The 26,103-nt window shown below is 43.2% G+C and overlaps 1 protein-coding gene across 1 annotated transcript in view; it reads left to right on the top strand.

The window, feature by feature from the left end:
* LOC122927531 (glutamate receptor ionotropic, NMDA 3A-like) overlaps window positions 1-23,282 on the top strand; it is a 155,405-nt gene extending 132,123 nt beyond the window's left edge. The window contains exon 2 of the mRNA XM_044279451.1: window positions 22,668-23,282. Within this exon, the coding sequence (XP_044135386.1) occupies window positions 22,668-23,282 (615 nt within the window). The remainder of the gene's footprint in view (window positions 1-22,667) is intronic.
* Window positions 23,283-26,103: the final 2,821 nt, after the last annotated feature.

The raw sequence follows: 26,103 nt of genomic DNA on the forward strand, positions 1-26,103 counted from the left end.
TGTCAGTCACTGACTGAAGACAAGCAGACGGTCCTATCAGTGACTGACAGCCTTCCCTCTATGACTGTGTATACAGAGATAGCTGTCAGTCACTGACTGAAGACAAGGAGACAGTCCTATCAGTGATTGACAGCCTTCCCTCTATGACTGTGTATACAGAGATAGCTGTCAGTCACTGACTGAAGACAAGGACACAGTCCTATCAGTGACTGACAGCCTTCCCTCTATGACTGTGTGTACAGAGATAGCTGTCAGTCACTGACTGAAGACAAGGAGACGGTCCTATCAGTGACTGACAGCCTTCCCTCTATGACTGTGTATACAAAGATAGCTGTCAGTCACTGACTGAAGACAAGGAGACGGTCCTATCAGTGACTGACAGCCTTCCATCTATTACTGTGTATACAGAGATAGCTGTCAGTCACTGACTGATGACAAGGAGACGGTCCTATCAGGGATGACAGCCTTCCCTCTATGACTGTGTATACAGAGATAGCTGTCAGTCACTGACTGAAGACAAGGATGCAGTCCTATTAGTGACTGACAGCCTTCCCTCTATGACTGTGTATACAGAGATAGCTGTCAGTCACTGACTGAAGACAAGAAGGAGGTCCTATCAGTGACTGACAGCCTACCCTCTATGACTGTGTATACAGAGATAACTGTCAGTCACTGACTGAAGACAAGGAGGAGGTCCTATCAGTTAACTCACAGCCTTCCCTCTATGACTGTGTATGCAGAGATAACTGTCAGTCACTGACTAAATACAAGGAGACAGTCCTATCAGTGACTGACAGCCTTCCCTCTATGACTGTGTATACAGAGATAGCTGTCAGTCACTGACTGAAGACAAGGAGACGGTCCTATCAGTGACTGACAGCCTTCCCTCTATGGCTGTGTATACAGAGATAGCTGTCAGTCACTGACTGAAGACAAGGAGGAGGTCCTATCAGTGATTGACAGCCTTCCCTCTATGACTGTGTATACAGAGATAGCTCTCAGTCACTGACTGAAGACAAGGAGGAGGTCCTATCAGTGACTGACAGCCTTCCCTCTATGACTGTATGCAGAGATAGCTGTCAGTCACTGACTGAAGACAAGCAGACAGTCCTATCAGTGACTGACAGCCTTCCCTCTATGACTGTGTATACAGAGATAGCTGTCAGTCACTGACTGAAGACAAGGAGACGGTCCTATCAGTGACTGACAGCCTTCCCTCTATGACTGTGTATACAAAGATAGCTGTCAGTCACTGACTGAAGACAAGGAGACGGTCCTATCAGTGACTGACAGCCTTCCCTCTATTACTGTGTATACAGAGATAGCTGTCAGTCACTGACTGATGACAAGGAGACGGTCCTATCAGGGATGACAGCCTTCCCTCTATGACTGTGTATACAGAGATAGCTGTCAGTCACTGACTGAAGACAAGGATGCAGTCCTATTAGTGACTGACAGCCTTCCCTCTATGACTGTGTATGCAGAGATAACTGTCAGTCACTGACTGAAGACAAGGAGACAGTCCTATCAGTGACTGACAGCCTTCCCTCTATGACTGTGTATACAGAGATAGCTGTCAGTCACTGACTGAAGACAAGGAGACGGTCCTATCAGTGACTGACAGCCTTCCCTCTATGAGAATGAAGTATTGAGGCACTCAGGTTGTTTTTGCAATTTAAATGAAATTTATTTCATGAATTAATCTCTGCATCATCCATTCGCCCGTGGTATATATAGGAGCATTAAACAACAGAATATTTCTGACCAAACGTTTCGGTCACGGTGGACCTTCGTCAGTGGTCATATTATCTGGAATAATATTGGATACATCTTCAGGGTTATTCGGATGGCAGAGATAACGTTACATCATCATAGTGAAACAAAAATCAATGTCAATATATACAAGTCAAATTGAACACGGTTGTAGCAGCAAGAGAAATGGTGTCCAATAACGTAATAAATATTCAAATACATATAGACGCAAATACGATGGGTCCGTGGCGTATGGTTTATAAAGGTAAAAAATAGTAAAGTACCAGTGTAATAATAGTGGAAGTGACAGGGTTCAAATTGGTACATGGTATATTGTATACTGTGGTATCACACGTGTATCACCGAGTATTACTGGTATATGCTGAATCGAGGACATATTCTATAGTCGGATATGGGGGAGTCACTGTACGACTATGCCATTGGTATAATAATTTTGTTTGAAAAATGCATAAATCCTCTATGTAGCATATCACAGAGTACTCAGGCCGTGCGGTATTTACATTTGGTATATATCAGGTATCACCTATAACATTACTGTGGTATCACACGTGTATCACCGAGTATTACTGGTATATGCTGAATCGAGGACATATTCTATAGTCGGATATGGGGGAGTCATTGTACGACTATGCCATTGGTATAATAATTTTGTTTGAAAAATGCATAAATCCTCTATGTAGCATATCGCAGAGTACTCAGGCCGTGCGGTATTTACATTTGGTATATATCAGGTATCACCTATAACATTACTGTGGTATCACACGTGTATCACCGAGTATTACTGGTATATGCTGAATCGAGGACATATTCTATAGTCGGATATGGGGGAGTCACTGTACGACTATGCCATTGGTATAATAATTTTGTTTGAAAAATGCGTAAATCCTCTATGTAGCATATCACAGAGTACTCAGGCCGTGCGGTATTTACATTTGGTATATATCATGTATCACCTATAACATTCACATATGCATGGGGGCACAAGCGGCATATTATACATCGTTCGTATGTACCACAGTATTCAAGTGCACAGAATCATAAGTACAAGTATCTCAATTTATAACACTGCACAAAGTTGGTTCAGTGACATGGAAGCATAGAGGGATGAGAGGCTGCAGGAGATTTCCAATGGTGAGCAAGCTGACATAGTGAGAGGGTTTCTGTGGAAAAAAGATTCAAGGTTAGAGCATATTTTCTACCTGAGTGATGTATTCTGGGGCGCTGGATGCAGGTCTGACCCACTTTCTGCCTCGGTTTAAGTAATCCGAGAGGATCGGAGTTCCGGTCATCTGACCGGAAGTGACGTAGTGTGTGGAACGCAAGTTTGCGTTCCAAATACCGGAAGTGCTGCTGATAATGTGGCTGATTAAAAGGAGAGTAGAATGGAGCGCATTTGCAGTGTCCCAGGGGGTCAGTAGTGTATGCTGGGGTTTGTAGTGCAGATTGACCACTAACCTGGGATCCACTGTCGTCTTCAAATCTGGGCGACTGCTGGAACAGGCAGGTATTAAAGTTCGTGACGCCAGTGTCAATTAAACGGTGACACGCCGTGTAAAGTATGGTGGAAGAATGAAGCAAGCACAGGATAGCCAACAAAAACTGGAACTTTTACTGAATATCAGTCAGGATAATACACGGACACTGGTAGTGCACAGTTCCATAAAAGACGGTTGGTTTTAGAAGAATACAGGTGGTTCTTGACATTACAGGAAGGCCGGTCTTAGCGATGAATTATACAGAGTGTTGATTACAGGAGATGCAGTACAGGCGGCTTGCACACTATTCCTGACTGGTCCTGCTACATGTGACTTTCCTCCAAGGTCTAATGCCCTTTATCTGGCGTACCCTTGAAGCTGTCCTTATCTAGTACCTCCTCTGTTATCTTGAGTACCTCTCGCTTTATCTGATCGGCCCCTGTGGTAATCTGTGTCTTGGCTTGTGGCTTGCTTATGCTGCTTCAGCTAAACGGATGGTGACTCAGGAGGGGAACCTTTTCCTTGGATCCGGAACCCGGTTACAGGGCCTTTACTACTCTCTCCTAGCCGGCAGGCTTCAGGCCTGCTGTGCTCTCACAGGCCCATAGCCTGGCCTTCTCTCAGACACAGGATCATTTCTGACCTCTGCTCCCACTGTCTGAACACACTACTACTACTTCCTGACTGGGCCTTATATAACCTAGGGTTCCCTAGCTCCCTCTAGTGACTCAGAGCTGGAATGACACCCTAGCCGGCCTGCATACGCACGTTTCACAGTAACAGGAAAATACATAGCAGTACATTGAAAAGATATTCTATACCAACCTCCCCTTAAATACAGGGGGAACGACAATACCCAAGTGACCCTTCTGTAGTGACGGGGTATTACTCTCCCGTACACTACATACCCCGCTGCTTTAAGCTGAGTACGACCTCGTACTCCATCAGGGCCCGCCCAACTGGAATCATGACCTGAAATAGAGAAAGACACATGCATGCATACATATATGTCCATTACACTCTTATCAGACCCAATTGGAAATGGTGAAGTCTGGTGACAAGGGGCGTCGTTCTCTTTTTCACAGGATAGTGTGTGGAACGGGGGCGCTGACCTGGCACAGCGGATGTTGAAAGAACCAGGATAGTCCATGACAATAAATAAGTCCATAATAAAATTAACCTCTCAGAGGCTTGCACATAGGAAGTCCATCTCTGGGCACATATACTTGAATAAAAAAACCGGTTATTAAATACTGTCAGCAGCACATATATAAAATGACAATACAGGACTCTGACAATACCAGGGCCTTGTTATCCTGGCAAGTCCTGCTTACCCTTTAAAATAGTGCTGACATAAAAATGTCTTTTCAACCTGAAATGGGGGTAAAAAGGGAAAAAACAGTGCAAAATAAGGCACAACTGGGATTGTAGCAGCAAACCGGATGTCCCAAACAAAACAAAGGCAGCTGGAAGCATTGATACACAGTGGCACATTATTTAACTAGGATGCCACCGGCCGTGGGTAACTGGCAGCGAGCTTCACCAGCTCTGCCAAATGGAGGGACAAACGGCCATTAAGGAGATGGACAAGAGGGCAGAAGTACTCACAGACGAGTATCATGTTCTTCCTCAGATGACGAGTCGACATAGGGAACCTGCAGCAGTTGTTCTGGCAAGGCCGGCCACATTTGGAACCCGTCTCCCCTGACAATTTTTAGAGGGGGAGGTTTGTCTTTCACGGCCTCCATTTCAGCCTCCGTCCTCGGGAATGGAAACCACTGCACGCCTCCAGCGCAACCGAGGTCCGCCACCCAATACACCCTCTTTCGTAGGGCCTCTAGTTCTGCTTTGCTACAGGTGGTCGGATCTACCGGAGGTCCAGGGGGTCCGGCCGCTGGGGGAACAATGGCAGCTGTTGCTTGGCGCCGGGCCTCAGCACTTTCCTCGGCTCTCCGGCAGCTGTCCTGCCGCTCCTTCTCTTCCTCCCGTCTCACTGCATCCGGAGGGGGATATCGCTCCTCCAGCCCCTGCAGCACGATAGGCTCCCAGAAGACGTCTGGACTGAGGTAGGCCTGACTTTGAAGATGGGTGGTTTGGCCCTTTTCCACGTGCGCTCTAGCTGTTTCAACCGGTTCTGACCTCTCTTTTCCAGAGTCCCAGTTCTCAGCCGGCGCCGTCGGGCGAGTCACTGCGGTGGCGTAGGGGCCCCTTAGACTTTCGGCTGGGGTGTATTCTACGATCTCCCCTATGGTCAGATTGTGGAGATGCTCCGGGAGGTAGTGCCGCTTTACCGATCGCCGGTTGACATAGAAGTCCCGGCCAGTCCCCAACTCCTGGATAAACCCATAGCCTTTGTCCTTATCAAAGGACACCACGATCCCGCGGCGCCTTTCTAGCTGGGGCTTACCCGGAAAGGAGTCTCCCTGTATGGACTTAGCCATCTCCTCGAACCGCTTCTTCCGGCAGGTATTCTTTTTCGCCACCGCGGCTCTCAACTCCTCCATAATAGCCGGCCATTCTGCATGCCGGCGACGGATCGGTGGGGACTCAGGTCGGGTGATGCTTAGGTCCATGGCCTGGGCCCAGGGGGTGGCCGTCCAGGCTAGAGGGTCCCACGGCCCCAACTCCGGAAAGTCCGGTGGAGTGGCGCCCCACTCGCACGTGGTCTCATCCTCGCTCTCTGCAGCGCACGCCATCTCTTCTCTTCCTGGTTGCTGCATCGACTCTGACTCCTCCCACGCACTGGGCCAGTCTATCTCCATCGGAGCCCCGCCTCCCAGGCGTAACTCTTCAAAGTAGTTAGCCGCTTCGCCACTCCTCAAGGTGGGCGGCGCTCCAGGGCAGTCGTCTCCTCCTTCCTCTTGGAAGGTTTCGGCGCCAAATATTCGCGCCTCTGCACATCCTGATGGCGCAGTAAAAAGCCTCATGGCGTCGGCGGCCATTTTAAGTGTCCGGATGCCACAATTCAATGACAGCAAGCAGGATAATGAAAAGTCCAATAAATCACAGTCCACAAATACGATTTTCTCTCTGGGGGTAGCGCAACACAGTACAGCGTCTCTGATTCCTCCCAGGCACAATTGTAATCCACAGGTTTAGAAATAAAGGGTGCAGACTTTGTAATACGGTGGTGGAATGGTTAAAGCACACAGTTCACACTTCTCTGCACTGTAGAAGTATGCAGATCCTGTTCGTGACGCCAAAAAGAGCGATGCAGTGTCCCAGGGGGTCAGTAGTGTATGCTGGGGTTTGTAGTGCAGATTGACCACTAACCTGGGATCCACTGTCGTCTTCAAATCTGGGCGACTGCTGGAACAGGCAGGTATTAAAGTTCGTGACGCCAGTGTCAATTAAACGGTGACACGCCGTGTAAAGTATGGTGGAAGAATGAAGCAAGCACAGGATAGCCAACAAAAACTGGAACTTTTACTGAATATCAGTCAGGATAATACACGGACACTGGTAGTGCACAGTTCCATAAAAGACGGTTGGTTTTAGAAGAATACAGGTGGTTCTTGACATTACAGGAAGGCCGGTCTTAGCGATGAATTATACAGAGTGTTGATTACAGGAGATGCAGTACAGGCGGCTTGCACACTATTCCTGACTGGTCCTGCTACATGTGACTTTCCTCCAAGGTCTAATGCCCTTTATCTGGCGTACCCTTGAAGCTGTCCTTATCTAGTACCTCCTCTGTTATCTTGAGTACCTCTCGCTTTATCTGATCGGCCCCTGTGGTAATCTGTGTCTTGGCTTGTGGCTTGCTTATGCTGCTTCAGCTAAACGGATGGTGACTCAGGAGGGGAACCTTTTCCTTGGATCCGGAACCCGGTTACAGGGCCTTTACTACCCTCTCCTAGCCGGCAGGCTTCAGGCCTGCTGTGCTCTCACAGGCCCATAGCCTGGCCTTCTCTCAGACACAGGATCATTTCTGACCTCTGCTCCCACTGTCTGAACACACTACTACTACTTCCTGACTGGGCCTTATATAACCTAGGGTTCCCTAGCTCCCTCTAGTGACTCAGAGCTGGAATGACACCCTAGCCGGCCTGCATACGCACGTTTCACAGTAACAGGAAAATACATAGCAGTACATTGACAAGATATTCTATACCAACCTCCCCTTAAATACAGGGGGAACGACAATACCCAAGTGACCCTTCTGTAGTGACGGGGTATTACTCTCCCGTACACTACACATTTTTGCGCATTTATGCATTCCATATGGCGGAAGTATTAGTGTGGAGCATGGCTAGTGGGTAGATGGAGCGCAAGTATGCGTTCCAAGTAGCAACATGTGGTATAGGTGTCACCTGGGTACAGAGTATGTATATCTCTGTGTCAAATATAAACTCTCCTTATACTTCTGTATTGGATCCATATTTATTGGGAAATTCAATGATAAAAGGGAATGGGAAGATGGGTATATGGAGGACTATGTATATAGGTAATATTATGATAAGGATAAACCTGTCAGGGCAGTATGGAGAAGTTGTTAAGTAGAAAGTTAGTGCTGTTTTTATATGTACATATGTATATATGTAAATATTATGTATGTAATGGCGATATCGTGTCATTGCAGATATCTGATGTTGTAATGATGTTGTGAGTTAGTGGTGTGTCTCCGCCTGGTTGTAGGGATTATATGGGATCCCATGGATGTATATAGGGAAGAGCAATGGCCTATTTAAGTATATATGGAAATAGATGAGGCTGTTAAATCATATAAGTACATCATGGGATATATCCAATAATTTGGACATACTCATTCGGTCAGGCGGATGGAGGGGGAGGGAGTAGAAAGGGGAAGGGGGGGGAAAGGGGGGGTGGAAAGGGGAGGGGGGGAAAGGGAAGGGGGGGAGGGGGGTGGGGTGGATGGGGGTAAAGAGGGGGGGGGGTTTGGGAGGGAGGGGGAGACTAATACCTCACCCTCGTCAGCTTGTAGACAATTCAGTGAGTCTGCAGAGGAGAGAAGAAATACATATCAATATACATCAAAATATCACAGGTTTATGAAGAAGTCACATTCTCGGTTCAATCCGTGTGGTGCCAGTGTCCCCAATTTGTGGATCCAGAAAGCCTCTCTCTGTTTAAGGAGAAGTGTCCTGTTGCCACCTCTCCTTGGTTGGTCAGTTTGTTCCAGGATTTGAAAGCGGAGCTGGGAAATTTGATGTTTTTTCTCAGCAAAATGTTTGGGTATTGGTAAGAAAGTATGTCCTAGTCTGATTGTGGACTTGTGCTTGCTTATCCGGTCCCTGATGTGCTGTGTTGTCTCGCCGACGTACCCGAGGCCACATGGGCACTTTAATAGATAGACGACAAAGCTCGAGTCGCAAGTGTAGAAACCTTTTATCGCAATGGTTTTTCCGGTACGTGGGTGTGTGGCATATTCTCCCTTGATTACGCTAGAGCAATGTGCGCAATGTAAGCATGGGTATGTTCCTTGTCTCCTACTACGTAAAAAGGTTTGTTTCGGAAGTCTGGTAAAGCTGCCTATATCGGCTTTGATTAGTTTGTCCCTTATATTCGGTGGTCTTTTGTAGCAGGTTAATGGTTGTTGTTCGAATTCTTTGATTTCCGGATGCGCTTTTGTGAGTAGTGACCAGTTTTTTTTGAGAGCTTGTTGTATTTTGGGCATAAGGGGGTGATAAGTAGTTACGCACGCTATTCTATTGGAGTTATCCTGTTTGGTTTGGGGTGGTGTAGATGGATTCTTTAGATCATGAAGGGCTTTTTTTAGAATAGCCTTTGGGTAGCCTCTTTGTGTGAATCTGTCAGTCATGCTATCAAATCTTGTGTTTTTCATGGTGATATCGGTAACAATACGGTCAACGCGTGTGTATTGGGAACGTGGTAACGATTTTTTTGTGGCTCTAGGGTGGCAGCTGTTGAAAAGGAGGAGACTGTTCCGGTCCGTGGGTTTATGGTATAGATCTATGTCTATAGATCCTGCTTGGTCAATCCTGACCAGGGTATCTAGAAAACTAATTTCCTTTTTGCTGATGTGTGAGGTAAACCCCAATTCGCTATAAGTATTGTTGAGATCTGTGATGAAATCGTCTATGGTGGATATCGGACCCTTCCAGATGCAAAAAATGTCATCAATAAAGCGAAGCCATATATGGGCATGTTGTTGAAACAGGGGGTGGGTATAGACATAATCTTCCTCAAATTTTATCATGAACGCGTTAGCATAAGGCGGGGCCACGTTGGATCCCATAGCGGTACCTATCTTTTGGCCATAATAGGTATCCCCGAATAAGAAATTTTTTTTTGTAAGTATGATCTCTAATAGTTTTAGGCAGCATTCTTGTTGTAAATTACTAAGGTTGGATTGTTCATTGAGGAGTTTTGCAGTGGCTTGTATACCCTTCTCATGTGTAATGGAAGTGTATAGACTGTTGACATCTAGTGTCAATAGGTTACAGTCTATCAATTTGTCCATGTCTTGTATTTTTTTTAGAAAATGGGAGGTGTCAAGTATAAAGGACCTGGATGTTTTAATCAGGGGGGTCATAATTTTTTATAGGTAAATGGCCAGAGGGGAAAAGATGGACTCAGTAGAAGCAACAATAGGGCGTCCTGGAGGTTTTGTCAAATTTTTATGGATTTTGGGTAGGATGTAAAATACTGGGGTGATAGGATCTCTTTTCGTAAGAAAGATGACGGTTTTGGGATCTATGACGCCTAGTGTTGAATATGAATTGATAGTGTGAGAAATCAACTCTTGTATGCGTGAAGTAGGATCTCTGGGTAATATTTCATATGTTTCTGTGTCGGAAAGTTGCCTATTGATTTCCGCCAGATAGTCTCCCTTGTCCATGACGACAAGGGCTCCACCTTTGTCCGCCGGTTTAATGATTATGTCTTTATTCAATTGTAATGAGTTAAGAGCTATTTTCTCTTCTTGAGATAAATTGTTGGTATGTTTAACCCAAAGGCTATTCTAAAAAAAGCCCTTCATGATCTAAAGAATCCATCTACACCACCCCAAACCAAACAGGATAACTCCAATAGAATAGCGTGCGTAACTACTTATCACCCCCTTATGCCCAAAATACAACAAGCTCTCAAAAAAAAACTGGTCACTACTCACAAAAGCGCATCCGGAAATCAAAGAATTCGAACAACAACCATTAACCTGCTACAAAAGACCACCGAATATAAGGGACAAACTAATCAAAGCCGATATAGGCAGCTTTACCAGACTTCCGAAACAAACCTTTTTACGTAGTAGGAGACAAGGAACATACCCATGCTTACATTGCGCACATTGCTCTAGCGTAATCAAGGGAGAATATGCCACACACCCACGTACCGGAAAAAACCATTGCGATAAAAGGTTTCTACACTTGCGACTCGAGCTTTGTCGTCTATCTATTAAAGTGCCCATGTGGCCTCGGGTACGTCGGCGAGACAACACAGCACATCAGGGACCGGATAAGCAAGCACAAGTCCACAATCAGACTAGGACATACTTTCTTACCAATACCCAAACATTTTGCTGAGAAAAAACATCAAATTTCCCAGCTCCGCTTTCAAATCCTGGAACAAACTGACCAACCAAGGAGAGGTGGCAACAGGACACTTCTCCTTAAACAGAGAGAGGCTTTCTGGATCCACAAATTGGGGACACTGGCACCACACGGATTGAACCGAGAATGTGACTTCTTCATAAACCTGTGATATTTTGATGTATATTGATATGTATTTCTTCTCTCCTCTGCAGACTCACTGAATTGTCTACAAGCTGACGAGGGTGAGGTATTAGTCTCCCCCTCCTTCCCAAACCCCCCCCCCTCTTTACCCCCATCCGCCCCACCCCCCTCCCCCCCTTCCCTTTCCCCCCCCTCCCCTTTCCACCCCCCCTTTCCCCCCCCCTTCCCCTTTCTACTCCCTCCCCCTCCATCCGCCTGACCGAATGAGTATGTCCAAATTATTGGATATATCCCATGATGTACTTATATGATTTAACAGCCTCATCTATTTCCATATATACTTAAATAGGCCATTGCTCTTCCCTATATACATCCATGGGATCCCATATAATCCCTACAACCAGGCGGAGACACACCACTAACTCACAACATCATTACAACATCAGATATCTGCAATGACACGATATCGCCATTACATACATAATATTTACATATATACATATGTACATATAAAAACAGCACTAACTATCTACTTAACAACTTCTCCATACTGCCCTGACAGGTTTATCCTTATCATAATATTACCTATATACATAGTCCTCCATATACCCATCTTCCCATTCCCTTTTATCATTGAATTTCCCAATAAATATGGATCCAATACAGAAGTATAAGGAGAGTTTATATTTGACACAGAGATATACATACTCTGTACCCAGGTGACACCTATACCACATGTTGCTACTTGGAACGCATACTTGCGCTCCATCTACCCACTAGCCATGCTCCACACTAATACTTCCGCCATATAGAATGCATAAATGCGCAAAAATGCGCTCCATTCTACTCTCCTTTTAATCAGCCACATTATCAGCAGCACTTCCGGTATTTGGAACGCAAACTTGCGTTCCACACACTACGTCACTTCCGGTCAGATGACCGGAACTCCGATCCTCTCGAATTACTTAAACCGAGGCAGAAAGTGGGTCAGACCTGCATCCAGCGCCCCAGAATACATCACTCAGGTAGAAAATATGCTCTAACCTTGAATCTTTTTTCCACAGAAACCCTCTCACTATGTCAGCTTGCTCACCATTGGAAATCTCCTGCAGCCTCTCATCCCTCTATGCTTCCATGTCACTGAACCAACTTTGTGCAGTGTTATAAATTGAGATACTTGTACTTATGATTCTGTGCACTTGAATACTGTGGTACATACGAACGATGTATAATATGCCGCTTGTGCCCCCATGCATATGTGAATGTTATAGGTGATACCTGATATATACCAAATGTAAATACCGCACGGCCTGAGTACTCTGTGATATGCTACATAGAGGATTTACGCATTTTTCAAACAAAATTATTATACCAATGGCATAGTCGTACAGTGACTCCCCCATATCCGACTATAGAATATGTCCTCGATAAAGCATATACCAGTAATACTCGGTGATACACGTGTGATACCACAGTAATGTTATAGGTGATACCTGATATATACCAAATGTAAATACCGCACGGCCTGAGTACTCTGCGATATGCTACATAGAGGATTTATGCATTTTTCAAACAAAATTATTATACCAATGGCATAGTCGTACAATGACTCCCCCATATCCGACTATAGAATATGTCCTCGATTCAGCATATACCAGTAATACTCGGTGATACACGTGTGATACCACAGTATACAATATACCATGTACCAATTTGAACCCTGTCACTTCCACTATTATTACACTGGTACTTTACTATTTTTTACCTTTATAAACCATACGCCACGGACCCATCGTATTTGCGTCTATATGTATTTGAATATTTATTACGTTATTGGACACCATTTCTCTTGCTGCTACAACCGTGTTCAATTTGACTTGTATATATTGACATTGATTTTTGTTTCACTATGATGATGTAACGTTATCTCTGCCATCCGAATAACCCTGAACATGTATCCAATATTATTCCAGATAATATGACCACTGACAAAGGTCCACCGTGACCGAAACGTTTGGTCAGAAATATTCTGTTGTTTAATGCTCCTATATATACCACGGGCGAATGGATGATGCAGAGATTAATTCATGAAATAAATTTCATTTAAATTGCAAAAAGAACCTGAGTGCCTCAATACTTCATTCTCATGATAAATGGCTTAATAAGCCCTTGATTGGCACCGGTGACACACTTGAATAGAGTGCGGTTCCTCACTGTATTATAAGCCTTCCCTCTATGGCTGTGTATACAGAGATAGCTGTCAGTCACTGACTGAAGACAAGGAGACGGTCCTATCAGTGACTGACAGCCTTCCCTCTATTACTGTGTATACAGAGATAGCTGTCAGTCACTGACTGAAGACAGGGAGACGGTCCTATCAGTGATGACAGCCTTCCCTCTATGACTGTGTATACAGAGATAGCTGTCAGTCACTGACTGAAGACAAGGAGACGGTCCTATCAGTGACTGACAGCCTTCCCTCTATGACTGTGTATACAGAGATAGCTGTCAGTCACTGACTGAAGACAAGGAGGAGGTCCTATCAGTGACTGACAGCCTTCCCTCTATGACTGTGTATACAGAGATAGCTGTCAGTCACTGACTGAAGACAAGGAGATTGTTCTATCAGTGATTGACAGCCTTCCCTCTATGACTGTGTATACAGAGATAGCTGTCAGTCACTGACTGAAGACAAGCAGACAGTCCTATCAGTGACTGACAGCCTTCCCTCTATGACTGTGTATACAGAGATAGCTGTCAGTCACTGACTGAAGACAAGGAGGAGGTCCTATCAGTGACTGACAGCCTTCCCTCTATGACTGTGTATACAGAGATAGCTGTCAGTCACTGACTGAAGATAAGGATTTGGTCCTATCAGTGACTGACAGCCTTCCCTCTATTACTGTGTATACAGAGATAGCTATCAGTCACTGACTGAAGACAAGGAGACGGTCCTATCAGTGACTGACAGCCTTCCCTCTATGACTGTGTATACAGAGATAGCTGTCAGTCACTGACTGAAGACAAGGAGACGGTCCTATCAGTGACTGACAGCATTCCCTCTATGACTGTGTATACAGAGATAGCTGTCAGTCACTGACTAAAGACAAGGAGGAGGTCCTATCAGTGACTGACAGCCTTCCCCCTATTACTGTGTATACAGAGATAGCTGTCAGTCACTGACTGAAGACAAGCAGGCGGTCCTATTAGTGACTGACAGCCTTCCCTCTATGACTGTGTATACAGAGATAGCTGTCAGTCACTGACTGAAGACAAGGAGGAGGTCCTATCAGTGACTGACAGCCTTCCCCCTATTACTGTGTATACAGAGATAGCTGTCAGTCACTGACTGAAGACAAGGAGATGGTCCTATCAGTAACTCACAGCCTTCCCTCTATGACTGTGTATACAGAGATAGCTGTCAGTCACTGACTGAAGACAAGGAGGAGGTCCTATCAGGGATGACAGCCTTCCCTCTATGACTGTGTATACAGAGATAGCTGGCAGTCACTTACTGAAGACAAGGAGATGGTCCTATCAGTGACTGACAGCCTTCCCTCTATGACTGTGTATACAGAGATAGCTGTCAGTCACTGACTGAAGACAAGCAGGCAGTCCTATCAGTGACTGACAGCCTTCCCTCTATGACTGTGTATACAGAGATAACTGTCAGTCACTGAATGAAGACAAGGAGGTGGTCCTTTCAGTGACTGACAGCCTTCCCTCTATGACTGTGTATACAGAGGTAGCTGTCAATCACTGATAGAACCGCCTCCTTTACTACAAAGTCCAGAATGATCAGGAATATAAATGAATGACATACACGTTATACAGAATCTTTTCCCATAAAACTATAAATCAGTCTGCTCAACTATATTTATACTCTGCTTAGAAGTCCTGGGCAGATGGGCAGGGAGTGTTCAATCTTAAAGAAGGCAGCTACTCTCCAAACACACTGCAAGAAAATATAGACTAGCACTTCCAAAGTCACAGGTGCACATCCATAAAGCTACATACAAACAGCAACTCAGGAGCACACTGTTAGACATGCAAACAATAGAACTAAGGATTAGGGATTAATCTGGATTACATTATTACTATACCTACTATACATGAAAAAATGGAAGCTCTTTGTGCACATTTTTGATCAAAGGTGTGTCGGGCCATTCTACTAACAGAACTGCCTCTCTTGGACCTAATTTAAGCCTACAATATTCAAGGTGGTTTAGGAAACAACTATATTTATACTCTTTTGTACTAGGCTTAAATTAGGTCCAGGAGAGGCACTTCTGTTGGTGTTGGTACCCATCTTCAGAAGCCACCTTGACATTGGTAGATGGGCTTGAGACATGTTTGATCAAAAATGTGCACAAAGAGCTTCCATTTTTCATGTGTAGTAGGTATAGTACCATTGTAATCCAAAATAATCCCTAATCCCTAGTTCTATTGTATAACAGTGTGCTGTCGTATTTTATTTGATGTTTAGATATGAGATAGATAGATAATAGGTAGTAGATGGATAGATAGTGAAAAAAGTACATTCTTGTAATATGTCGCCAAAAAGAAACTGACTTAAAAGACAGAGCCAGTACCAAGCACAGCGCCATCCAGTTGGTAGCACCAAGTAGAGGTGCAGCCCGGCAATTACCTGAATGGAAAGCCTTTGCAGGATAGTATTTTCCTTAGTTCTTAACAGTGATGAGCGGCAAGGGCAATATTCAAATTTGCAATATTTCGTGAATATTTGAGCGAATATACGTCATATATTCCAGAATTCATGATCTCCAGTCATTATTTTCTTGATTGCAATAATCAGCAATTGGAAAATTTGCGATATAAATTCGCAATGCGATAATTCGCGATCAACACTACTCCTAAAGTTGAAGATACTACAGCCTTCTAATTGGCACACAAGCACTAAACAATGAAGGATCATGGATGCTGATGAAAAAAATCTAGAATATTCGAGATTAGGAAGATATAGCACTATATTCTAGATATTCACGAATTCTTGAAGTGGCAATATTTGCGCGAAAAATTTGTGATTAGAATATTTGCGATCAACACTAGTTCTTAAACATTTATGTCATAGCTCTTTATCACAAAAAAACTAAATATGATTTGCATAGCTTCATGCGTATTTGGCAACTGATTATAAATGAGCACTTTTAATTTAACAATATTATTGGTTATAAATGTTTCATATGAAAGGGGCTACTTTATTAAACCTGTTTGTCAGATCCAGTACTAGAGTTTTTTGAGCAGAGATAAGATCCTCATTCATGACCCTCATTTATTCGCTAGAATAGAGAAAGGCTTCAGATAGCATCTTTGTCTCTTAAAGACCCAGCATGTCCATGGATTGCAAGGATATTAAATAACAATAAATACGAGGGGCACACTAAAATAGAAAGGGAGTGCACTGACGGTTCAAATACAGCACCAAAATTACCCAAAGAAGGCCACAAGGCCCAAGAGAACCACAATAATGTACACATCCACAAATTGTAAACTAGAGACATTTTATTGGACTACAAAGACACACAAATATGATTTAAAAATTGTATACAATACATCAGAGCTCGACAAATCCCAGACGCCAGGTCGCCATGGCGACCAGGAATTTAGTCCTGGCGCTTGGGTATTTGTCAGCCCGTTTTCAAAGGTGCCCGGGCGATGGGTGCAGAGCGCCGTTCTGTCCGGAGGCAGCACCGTGTGAAACAGCTCTGTCACAGCACACAATAGCAGAGCCGCTGGCAGCAGGGAGGGGAGGGACTCGGGAGGAGTGTAATCTGATCCTTGAGTGGAAGCTGCTTCTGCCAGCCCCTCCCCTCCCCGCCCACCAACCAATCAGAGCTGAGGCAAGGCAAGCACTAGCAGCTCTAAGTCACTGACACAAGTACAGGGAGTCTAAGAAAGAATCGAATGAGTCACAGGTTAAAAGACTAAAGATCCGATTTAGTGACTCATTCGATTCTTTGAGTTAAAAGAACTGTGAGTCAGACTCTAGAACAGTTTACACTGAGGCTGTCGGCTGATGCTTTTGCAGAAGTGATAAGATTAAGGCTTCATTCACACGTCCGCAAAATGGTTCCACGTCCGTTCCGCAATTTTGCGGAACGGGTGCGGACCCATTCATTCTCTATGGGGACGGAATTGCGGACCGCAGCTTCGGGTCCGCAGCTCCGCTAAAGATAGAACATGTCCTATTCTTGTCCGCAGCTTGCGGACAAGGATAGGCATTTTTATGGGGGTGCCGGGCTGGTGTGTTGCGGACCGGCAATTTGCGGGTCCGCAACACATCACGGACGTGTGAATGGAGCCTAAGGGACATGAGCAGAGAGATAAGAGAAGTGACAGGACAGAGTTTAGATTAGTTTGAATTAACCCTTTAGGATCAAATTGGCTTCTCAAGGAGATATATATGTTAAATGCATCCCTTCTTCTGTCTCATTCAGTAGCTATATAACTAAGGGTACTTTCACACTTGCGGCAGGACGGATCCGGTAGGCTGTTCACCCTGTCGGATCCGTCCTTCCACCGTTTCGCCGGACCACCGCTCCGTCCCCATTGACTATGATAGGGACGGGGGCGGAGCTCCGGCGCAGCACAGCAGTGCATGGCGAAAGGCCGTCGGGCTAAAAGTACTGCCTGTCCAACCTTTTCGTCCGGCGGCCTCTTACCGCGAACTGCCGTGCTGCGCCGGAGCTCCACCCCGTCCCCATTATAGTCAATAGGGTCTGGGAACGGAGCGGCGGTATATGTAACATGGTATACAGCATTATTGGGGGGGCTCTATGGAGAAGTGGGGGGGAGCACTATGGGGGCATCTACTGGGGGCTTTTATGACGCGGCTCCGCCTGGCTCCTAACTTTTTTAACTGGCTCCTAGATTCCAAGGAAATTTGTCAAGCCCTGCAATACATCATGTGCTGGTGAAAGTTAAATCAAGCACAGACCCAGTGTCCACCAAAGTCCACAAATAGGGACACAGTGTATGTTCACAATAGATAGATGATAATGTGGCATAAAAAAGTAGCATAAAATAATACCTGAAAGGAATAAAAAAAAGTGGGGCTTAGACTATAAGGGTGGATATGGGTCACGGAGATCGTGCCACACGCGTATCGCTGGTGCCGTCTGGCTTCCTCAGGGGTAAATGTCTGTGTTCATTTTTTTCTTTTTCTCTTTTTCTCCTCTTCTTTCTTCAATTCATGTAAAATAAGTAATAGCAGCCAGGGACCAGAAAGCTTCAGTGGATCCAGTATATAATGGAGAAAGCCAGTAGTAAGAATAGAATGATATATATTATTATGCAAATCATTTGCCTCCAAGTAAGTATACAATAAGCATTCAGTAGGTAAGAGGTTCCAGAGGATCCATTATAAGAGTGAAATAATGTCCAATAATAGTGCCAATCATGTGCCTGTGAATACAAAAAAAGAAAAAAAAAATGTGCAGTCTCAAAATTTTTTCTTATGCATTCCTTTACGTAGACGATACGGATAGAAACTGTTATAATGCAAAAGACTATTAGTGGCTGTTTCCTTACAGTACGACAAAGTCTGAACCTCCGTACCATCCAAATGAATCTGTAAATACAAACCGGATTCCCAAAAAGTTGGGACACTAAACAAATTGTGAATAAAAACTGAATGCAATGATGTGGAGATGGCAAATGTCAATATTTTATTTGTAATAGAACGTAGATGACAGATCAAACGTTTAAACCGAGTAAATGTATAATTTTAAAGGAAAAATACGTTGATTCAAATTTTCACGGTGTCAACAAATCCCCAAAAAGTTGGGACAAGTAGCAATAAGAGGCTGGGAAAAGTAAATTTGAGCATAACGAAGAGCTGGAAGACCAATTAACACTAATTAGGTCAATTGGCAACATGACTGGGTATAAAAAGAGCTTCTCAGAGTGGCAGTGTCTCTCAGAAGCCAAGATGGGTAGAGGATCACCAATTCCCACAATGTTGCGCAGAAGGATAGTGGAGCAATATCAGAAAGGTGTTACCCAGCGAAAAATTGCAAAGACTTTGCATCTATCATCATCAACTGTGCATAACATCATCCGAAGATTCTGAGAATCTGGAACAATCTCTGTGCGTAAGGGTCAAGGCCATAAAACCATACTGGATGCCCGTGATCTCCGGGCCCTTAAACGACACTGCACCACAAACAGGAATGCTACTGTAAAGGAAATCACAGAATGGGCTCAGGAATACTTCCAGAAACCATTGTCAGTGAACACAATCCACCGTGCCATCCGCCGTTGCCAGCTGAAACTCTACAGTGCAAAGAAGAAGCCATTTGTAAGCAAGATCCACAAGCTCAGGCGTTTTCACTGGGCCAGGGATCATTTAAAATGGAGTGTGGCAAAATGGAAGACTGTTCTATGGTCAGACGAGTCACGATTCGAAGTTCTTTTTGGAAATCTGGGACGCCATGTCATCCGGACCAAAGAGGACAAGGACAACCCAAGTTGTTATCAACGCTCAATTCAGAAACCTGCATCTCTGATGGTATGGGGTTGCATGAGTGCGTGTGGCATGGGCAGCTTGCATGTCTGGAAAGGCACCATCAATGCAGAAAAATATATTCAGGTTCTAGAACAACATATGCTCCCATCCAGACGTCATCTCTTTCAGGGAAGACCCTGCATCTTTCAACAAGATAATGCCAGACCACATTCTGCATCAATCACAACATCATGGCTGCGTAGGAGAAGGATCCGGGTACTGAAATGGCCAGTCTGCAATCCAGATCTTTCACCTATAGAGAAATTTTTTCGCATCATAAAGAGGAAGGTGCAACAAAGAAGGCCCAAGACGATTGAACAGTTAGAGGCCTGTATTAGACAAGAATGGGAGAGCATTCCTATTTCTAAACTTGAGAAACTGGTCTCCTCGGTCCCCATACATCTGTTGAGTGTTGTAAGAAGAAGGGGAGATGCCACACAGTGGTGAAAATGGCCTTGTCCCAACTTTTTGGGGATTTGTTGACACCATGAAATTCTGATTCAACATATTTTTCCCCTAAAATGGTAAATTTTCTCAGTTTAAACTTTTGTTCCGTGATTTATGTTCTATTCTGAATAAAATATTAGAAGTTGGCACCTCCACATCATTGCATTCAGTTTTTATTCACGATTTGTATAGTGTCCCAACTTTTTTGGAATCCGGTTTGTACAAAACATCAATCGATGTCTCAGAAATCCTGTGGGTTAGTGTGATGTTGAAAGAATTATTGTTGAGGGTAGTCACAAAATCATCGCACTCTTCACGTGTACCCTGCCCAAAAATTTGAACGTCATCAATAAAACGATACCATAGCATGTAAAACAAACGCCAAAAGACTTACCAGAAAAGTATGGTGTACAGAGTCCCCCTGTGTGGATTTTGTAAGGAAGTATTGAACTGCGGCAACCCCATCAACATGTGCTATGTTGGAATAAAGCCTATTACTTTTGCTTATTACTTTCACTCACTAGTGTAGTAAGGACTGTATTTTTATTTTTAATTTTAGTTGTTTTGGTTTGTAGGATTAACTAATAAAGATAAGCAACATATTTACTCATCTATAACATTCAGGTTTTAATACATATAGTAATAAAAGTATTAAATTAACCTGGGTCAAGATAGGTCTTATTGCCTAGATAGGCATCAGTTAATACATGTTGGAATAAAGTGATTCAAGACCACAAGTAAGAATCAGAGTGTTCAGAGGAAGTTTGATATCTTGAAGATTTTCTATCAAATGCAAAAAAATCTCTCAGATAAGAATTGCAACCTAAAAAAATTGGTTGCAGAAAAAAATCCAAATAAATACAGGCTTGTTCACATAAACCACCTATACGAGCCACTATAGGGTGTCCTTGAGGGTTATTCAAATTTTTATGTACTTTAGTAAGCATATAAAATGTAGTTACCATCGGACTTTTCACTTTCAAGAAAGTCAACTCTTTCTTGGTGATTATATTTATTTGGAATGCAGACTGAAGAAGCCTATCTAACTTAGTCTTGAAAACTGACGTTGGATCTGTCGGTTAAGGAGTATAAAAGTGACGGTTTTCCAATTGTCTTTTGGCTTCCATCATATAAAAGGTTAATATTCCAAAGAACCACATTACCTCCTTTGTCAGCCTCCTTGATCATGAATGTAGACTTCTGTTGTAATTTCTTAATGGCCATCAGTTCCAAATTAGTCAGGTTTTTGTTTCTTACAGGATTTGTTTGTAATCTCCTGATTTCCCACAACATAGCCTGAAAAAAATAATGAATGTTAGAAAAAAGGCAAAGGGTGGGAGTAATTATTGAAGGTTTACGCAATGTAAACTGTCATCTACCTATGCCAGACTCATTTTCTTTGAGGAGATCCATAAGATCTCATCATCAGGGAGCTGATGTACAATGGTGGGTTGATCAAAAAGAGATTTAAAGCAAAGTTGTCTGCAAAAAAAATAAACATCTCTGTGACCCATATCCACCCTTATGGTCCAAGCCTCACATTTTTTATTCCTTTCAGATATTATTTAATGTTATTTTTTGATGCCACATTATCATCTATCTATTGTGAACCGGTTTGTTTGGGTTTAACATTGTATGTCATTCTGTCTCGGACTATATACACTGTGTCCCTATTTGTGGACTTTGGTGGACACTGGGTCTGTGCTTGGTTTTCCTTTCACCAGCACATGATGTATTGTATACAATTTTTAAATCATTTTTCTGTGTCTTTGTAGTCAATAAAATTGCTCTATTTTAAAATTTGTGGATGTGCACAATATTGCCGTTCTCTTGGGCCTTGTGGCCTTCTTTAGGTAAATCATGGATTGCAAGGATAGCCTATTGAGTTTAACTTAATGCTTCATGTCTCCGGTGGTGGCACTGCAGGATAATTGAACATTTGCTACAATATTCTCCTGTTGATTATAATGAGCAGATATCCTGGGCCCTCCAGAGTGAGAGTTGTAAATTGAAGCCACTGTTACCAATAGATTATCAATGGGGGTGTAAACTCAGAAATTGAAATCTTAGAGGGAGAGTTATCAAACTGGTGTAAATTAGAACTGCCTTAGTTGTCCAAAGCAACCAACCAGATTCCAACTTTCATTTTTTTAAGCTCCTTTGGAAAATGATTTGTTATGGGCAAATAAGCCAGTTCTACACCAGTTTGATAAATCTCCCCCTTAACTTTTTTGTATGGGAAAATCCCTTTAATATTCCATTTTAATCCATTTGTCCAAAGGTTTATTTAAGTAACTTATAGCGGAAAACATATTAAATTGTTTTACAGTTATAAATTCCAAAAATGTTACAGCACACTCTGTGAAATGCAAGATGAAATAACAATGTATTAGGACATCTGCAAATGATGTGGAAAGATTTGTACAAATGAGACGGTCCATGAAATCTAAAACTAGGATTGAAGTACAATTTGTGCTGTAGTCAGTTTTTAGCCTTTGAATCCCGGCCAGAGCCTTGACTGATGCTTAAAAGCAAAGAATGGATACTTTGATAGATAGACTCCTCAGTGCTTAGCACTCCCTTGTTTGATGTAAGTTAAAAGTGGCTTCCAACAATTTAATGGCAACAAAACTATCCTCTGATCTTAAGAAAGTTGACTGATAGAGGCATTCAATTCAAACTGTGCCATGTATTTTAATGAGGAGTTAAAATGTAGTAACGCAATAATACAGCAGTGCAATTCCGAAATAAAAAAAAAATAATGCGTGTTTTTTATTTGTAATGCAGAATCCTCTTCACCTGCAGCTCAGCATTGAAAATTCCCTAACTTCCAATGCCGATGTCACTCTCTCCATACTTACGATGAACAACTGGTACAACTATAGCATACTCCTATGCCAAGAAGACTGGAATATAACAGATTTCCTCACGCTAGCACAAAATAATTCCAGATTTCACCTTGGATCAATTCTAAATATCACAGTAAAGCTCACCCTGACTAATGACGTTGTGAGCTACCTACAGTTCAACTTAGAAAGTATAAAGGACACCACATCTACTATCGTTATGTTTGGTTGTGATATGGAAGACACAAGACGAATTTTTGAAACAACTGCTCAGTATGGAATAATATTACCCGAATTTTATTGGATTTTTGGAGACTCCCAAAATGTTGATGAATTGAAGACTGAAGGATTACCTTTGGGTCTGATTGCTCATGGGACAACTGCTGCTTCCTATTTTGAACACTATGTGCAAGATGCAATGGAACTAATAGCCAGAGCAGTTGCCACAGCTACAATGGATCAACCAGAGTTGGCGCTTATTCCCAGCACAATGAACTGCATGAGCAGAGACAGCTTGAATCTTACATCTGGCCAATACTTATCCAGGTATGACTAAATAATGTGTTACAGTAATCCCTATAGGACAATAAATCACTCAACAGATATAAGAATTCATCAGGTATAAAATATGGAACAGAACTTACGAAGGATGACATAACTTAAATTGCTGGCTGGCATTTAGGAGAAGTAAAGTAAAACGAAGCCATGTTTGATTTCATTCAAACACATATATGATATTAAAATGGTCACTAGTCACAAAATTTAGCATTTATCAAATGTGTAGGTGAATATGAGAAACGTTGTAACATAGCCTATGACAGAAATTGCCCTTTTTCTCCACACAAATATTCTCTGTCTACAAAGATCAAAACAGACTATCAAGTTAGTACTTTTCATCTCCCACTTCTTAAAGGACTTTTACATTCAGCTGTACATTCGGCGGCAATTTGTTCCTTCTTGGGACATGTTCTTTCAGTAAATTATTACTCTGGGTGAAGGATAGCCTAGCTTTCAATATAATAATATTAATCAAATTATTCCTATTAATTATAGAAGTGTTTTAAAATACATGGTGGTCAGGATAATCTGTGAATTATTTCATCAAATTCAGTTAACCCCTTAAGAACCAGCGCCGTACATCTACGGCACAGCTGGACTTGACTTAAGGACCAGCGACATACATGTACGGCGCAAGGTCTGCCGGGTGCTGGGGCAGGATCGAGGGGAAATCGGGACACCATGGCTGCTCTTACTGGCAGGCATCCATGCCAGGTAAGGGCATGATGGTGTCTTTCCGCCCCCCTGCAGCTCCAAGCCCTGCAATTGGCAGGTCAATGAAGACCAGCACATCGCATCGCTGGAAGCAGAAGTAAGCTGCGGGGCGGGGCGGGTGGGAGTCATGGGGAGGTAACTAGTCAGCACCGGTCTTCGCTGAGGTCAGTCAGGGGACTCCAGCTCAGCAATTGGCTAGAACAATGCTCCAGCCAATGGCAGCGCTATAGCAGCACAGGAAAGGGCTACACCTAGCTGGTGACTGCTTGCAGAGAGGTTCTGTGCTTTTCTGTGCTGCTTGTTGGCTTGCTGGGACTTGTGGTGCACCACCACTGCTTACTGGAAGAAAAGAAGAAGAACATCTGGAACATCTGCTGCAGTGATTTTTTATTTTATTTTTGCAGCAGAATTTCCATATCCCTAATCCACCCCCCCTTCCCAAGCCCTTACCCCTCCCCCTTACCCCTCCCCCCTTCCGATTTTGCCTACTGCAAACAAATTGTGACTTTTTTTGTCATATTTATCTGGCTTTTTTTTTCTTTTTCCTGCTCTGCACCACTTTTTTTGTGTGCGAGATGTGAACACCAAGCGCTGATCAGTCCATAATCCACTGTTCACCACCTGGGATGTTTTTGGTGCAGATATATATTTTTTTTATCTGTGCTTTTTTTTAACGTAATTGTTAGAATCTTTTATATATATATATATATATATATATATATATATGTTGATTTTTAGATAGTGTTCTTTTTTTTTTGTATCTGCAGTAAATCTTTATACTGCAGTGTCTGCACGGACGCACCAGACCTCAGCTTGCATGCGTTCTGTACCCTGAGCACCATTTTTTTATTGGTCAGTTTTGTGCTCAGTTTTCTTTCTGTTGCTGTAAAAAATACATTAGGTAGTGTTAGTGTAGATTTTTGCACGCACATAATATATGTGTGCGTGCATGTGTTCTGCACCTGCTGAGCGCTGACCAGAAACATCAATTTTTCTGACCGGTCTGCACAGTTTAATAGTAGTGTGATATATATATATATATATATATATATATGATATATGTGGTATATATATATATATATATATATATATATATATTATTTATTTTTTCTTCTCTCCAGATTTTGTAAATGTAATGGTGACCCAAACCAATTGATCACAACCCTACATCACCATACGCTAGACCTCTAGGTTGGAACCCAGTAAGTGAAGCAGAGATTATGAAGTTTTTGGGACTCGTGCTTCATATGGGGATTGTAAAGAAGCCAAACATTAGACAATATTGGAGTTCGGAAATTTTCTACCAGACTCCAATTTACAGTAAGACCATGAAGCGATTTGAGTCAATTCAGAAATTCCTACGCTACAACGACAATTCACAGTGCCCACACCAAAACAACCCAACATTTGACCGTGTGTTCAAGGTAAGGCCTGTCATTGACCACTTTAACACCAAGTTTGCTGAGGTGTACAACTCTGATAGAAATGTCTGTGTAGATGAGTCCCTATTGCTCTTCAAAGGGAGGATTAGATTCTGCCTGTACCTGCCTAACAAACGGGCAAGGTATGGCATAAAAATATACAAACTCTGTGAGAGTAGCTCTGGGTACACCAGCATTTACGAAGAGAAAGATTCCCGGCTAGAACCCCCAGAATTCCCCCACATCCTAGGAGTTAGCAGGAAGATCGTGTGGGACTTACTGCACCCACTGCTGGATAAGGGTTACCACCTTTATGTGGATTACTATTATACCAGCATACCCCTATTCATGTCCCTAACTGCCAGAGGTACTGTGGCTTGTGGCACGGTGCACAAAAATCAGAGAGGCCTCCCTAGATACCTTGTAGAGCAACCACTAAGAATGGGTGAAAGTAGGGTTCTCCTCCATGAGAACATGCTGGTGGTTAAGTACAAAGAAAAGAGGGACGCCCTTGTACTGACACAATTCACACTAACACCAGCTCCCCTAATCCTATACAAGGTGCCACAACCACTACACCCAATCCAGTTTGTATCCTGGACTACAACAGGCACATGGGAGGGGTGGATCTTTCAGATTAACTTCTGAAGCCCTACAGTGCCACACAAAAAACAAAAGTGTGGT

The sequence above is a fragment of the Bufo gargarizans genome, chromosome 1 (genome assembly GCF_014858855.1).
Source record: "Bufo gargarizans isolate SCDJY-AF-19 chromosome 1, ASM1485885v1, whole genome shotgun sequence".
Lineage (NCBI taxonomy): Eukaryota > Metazoa > Chordata > Amphibia > Anura > Bufonidae > Bufo > Bufo gargarizans.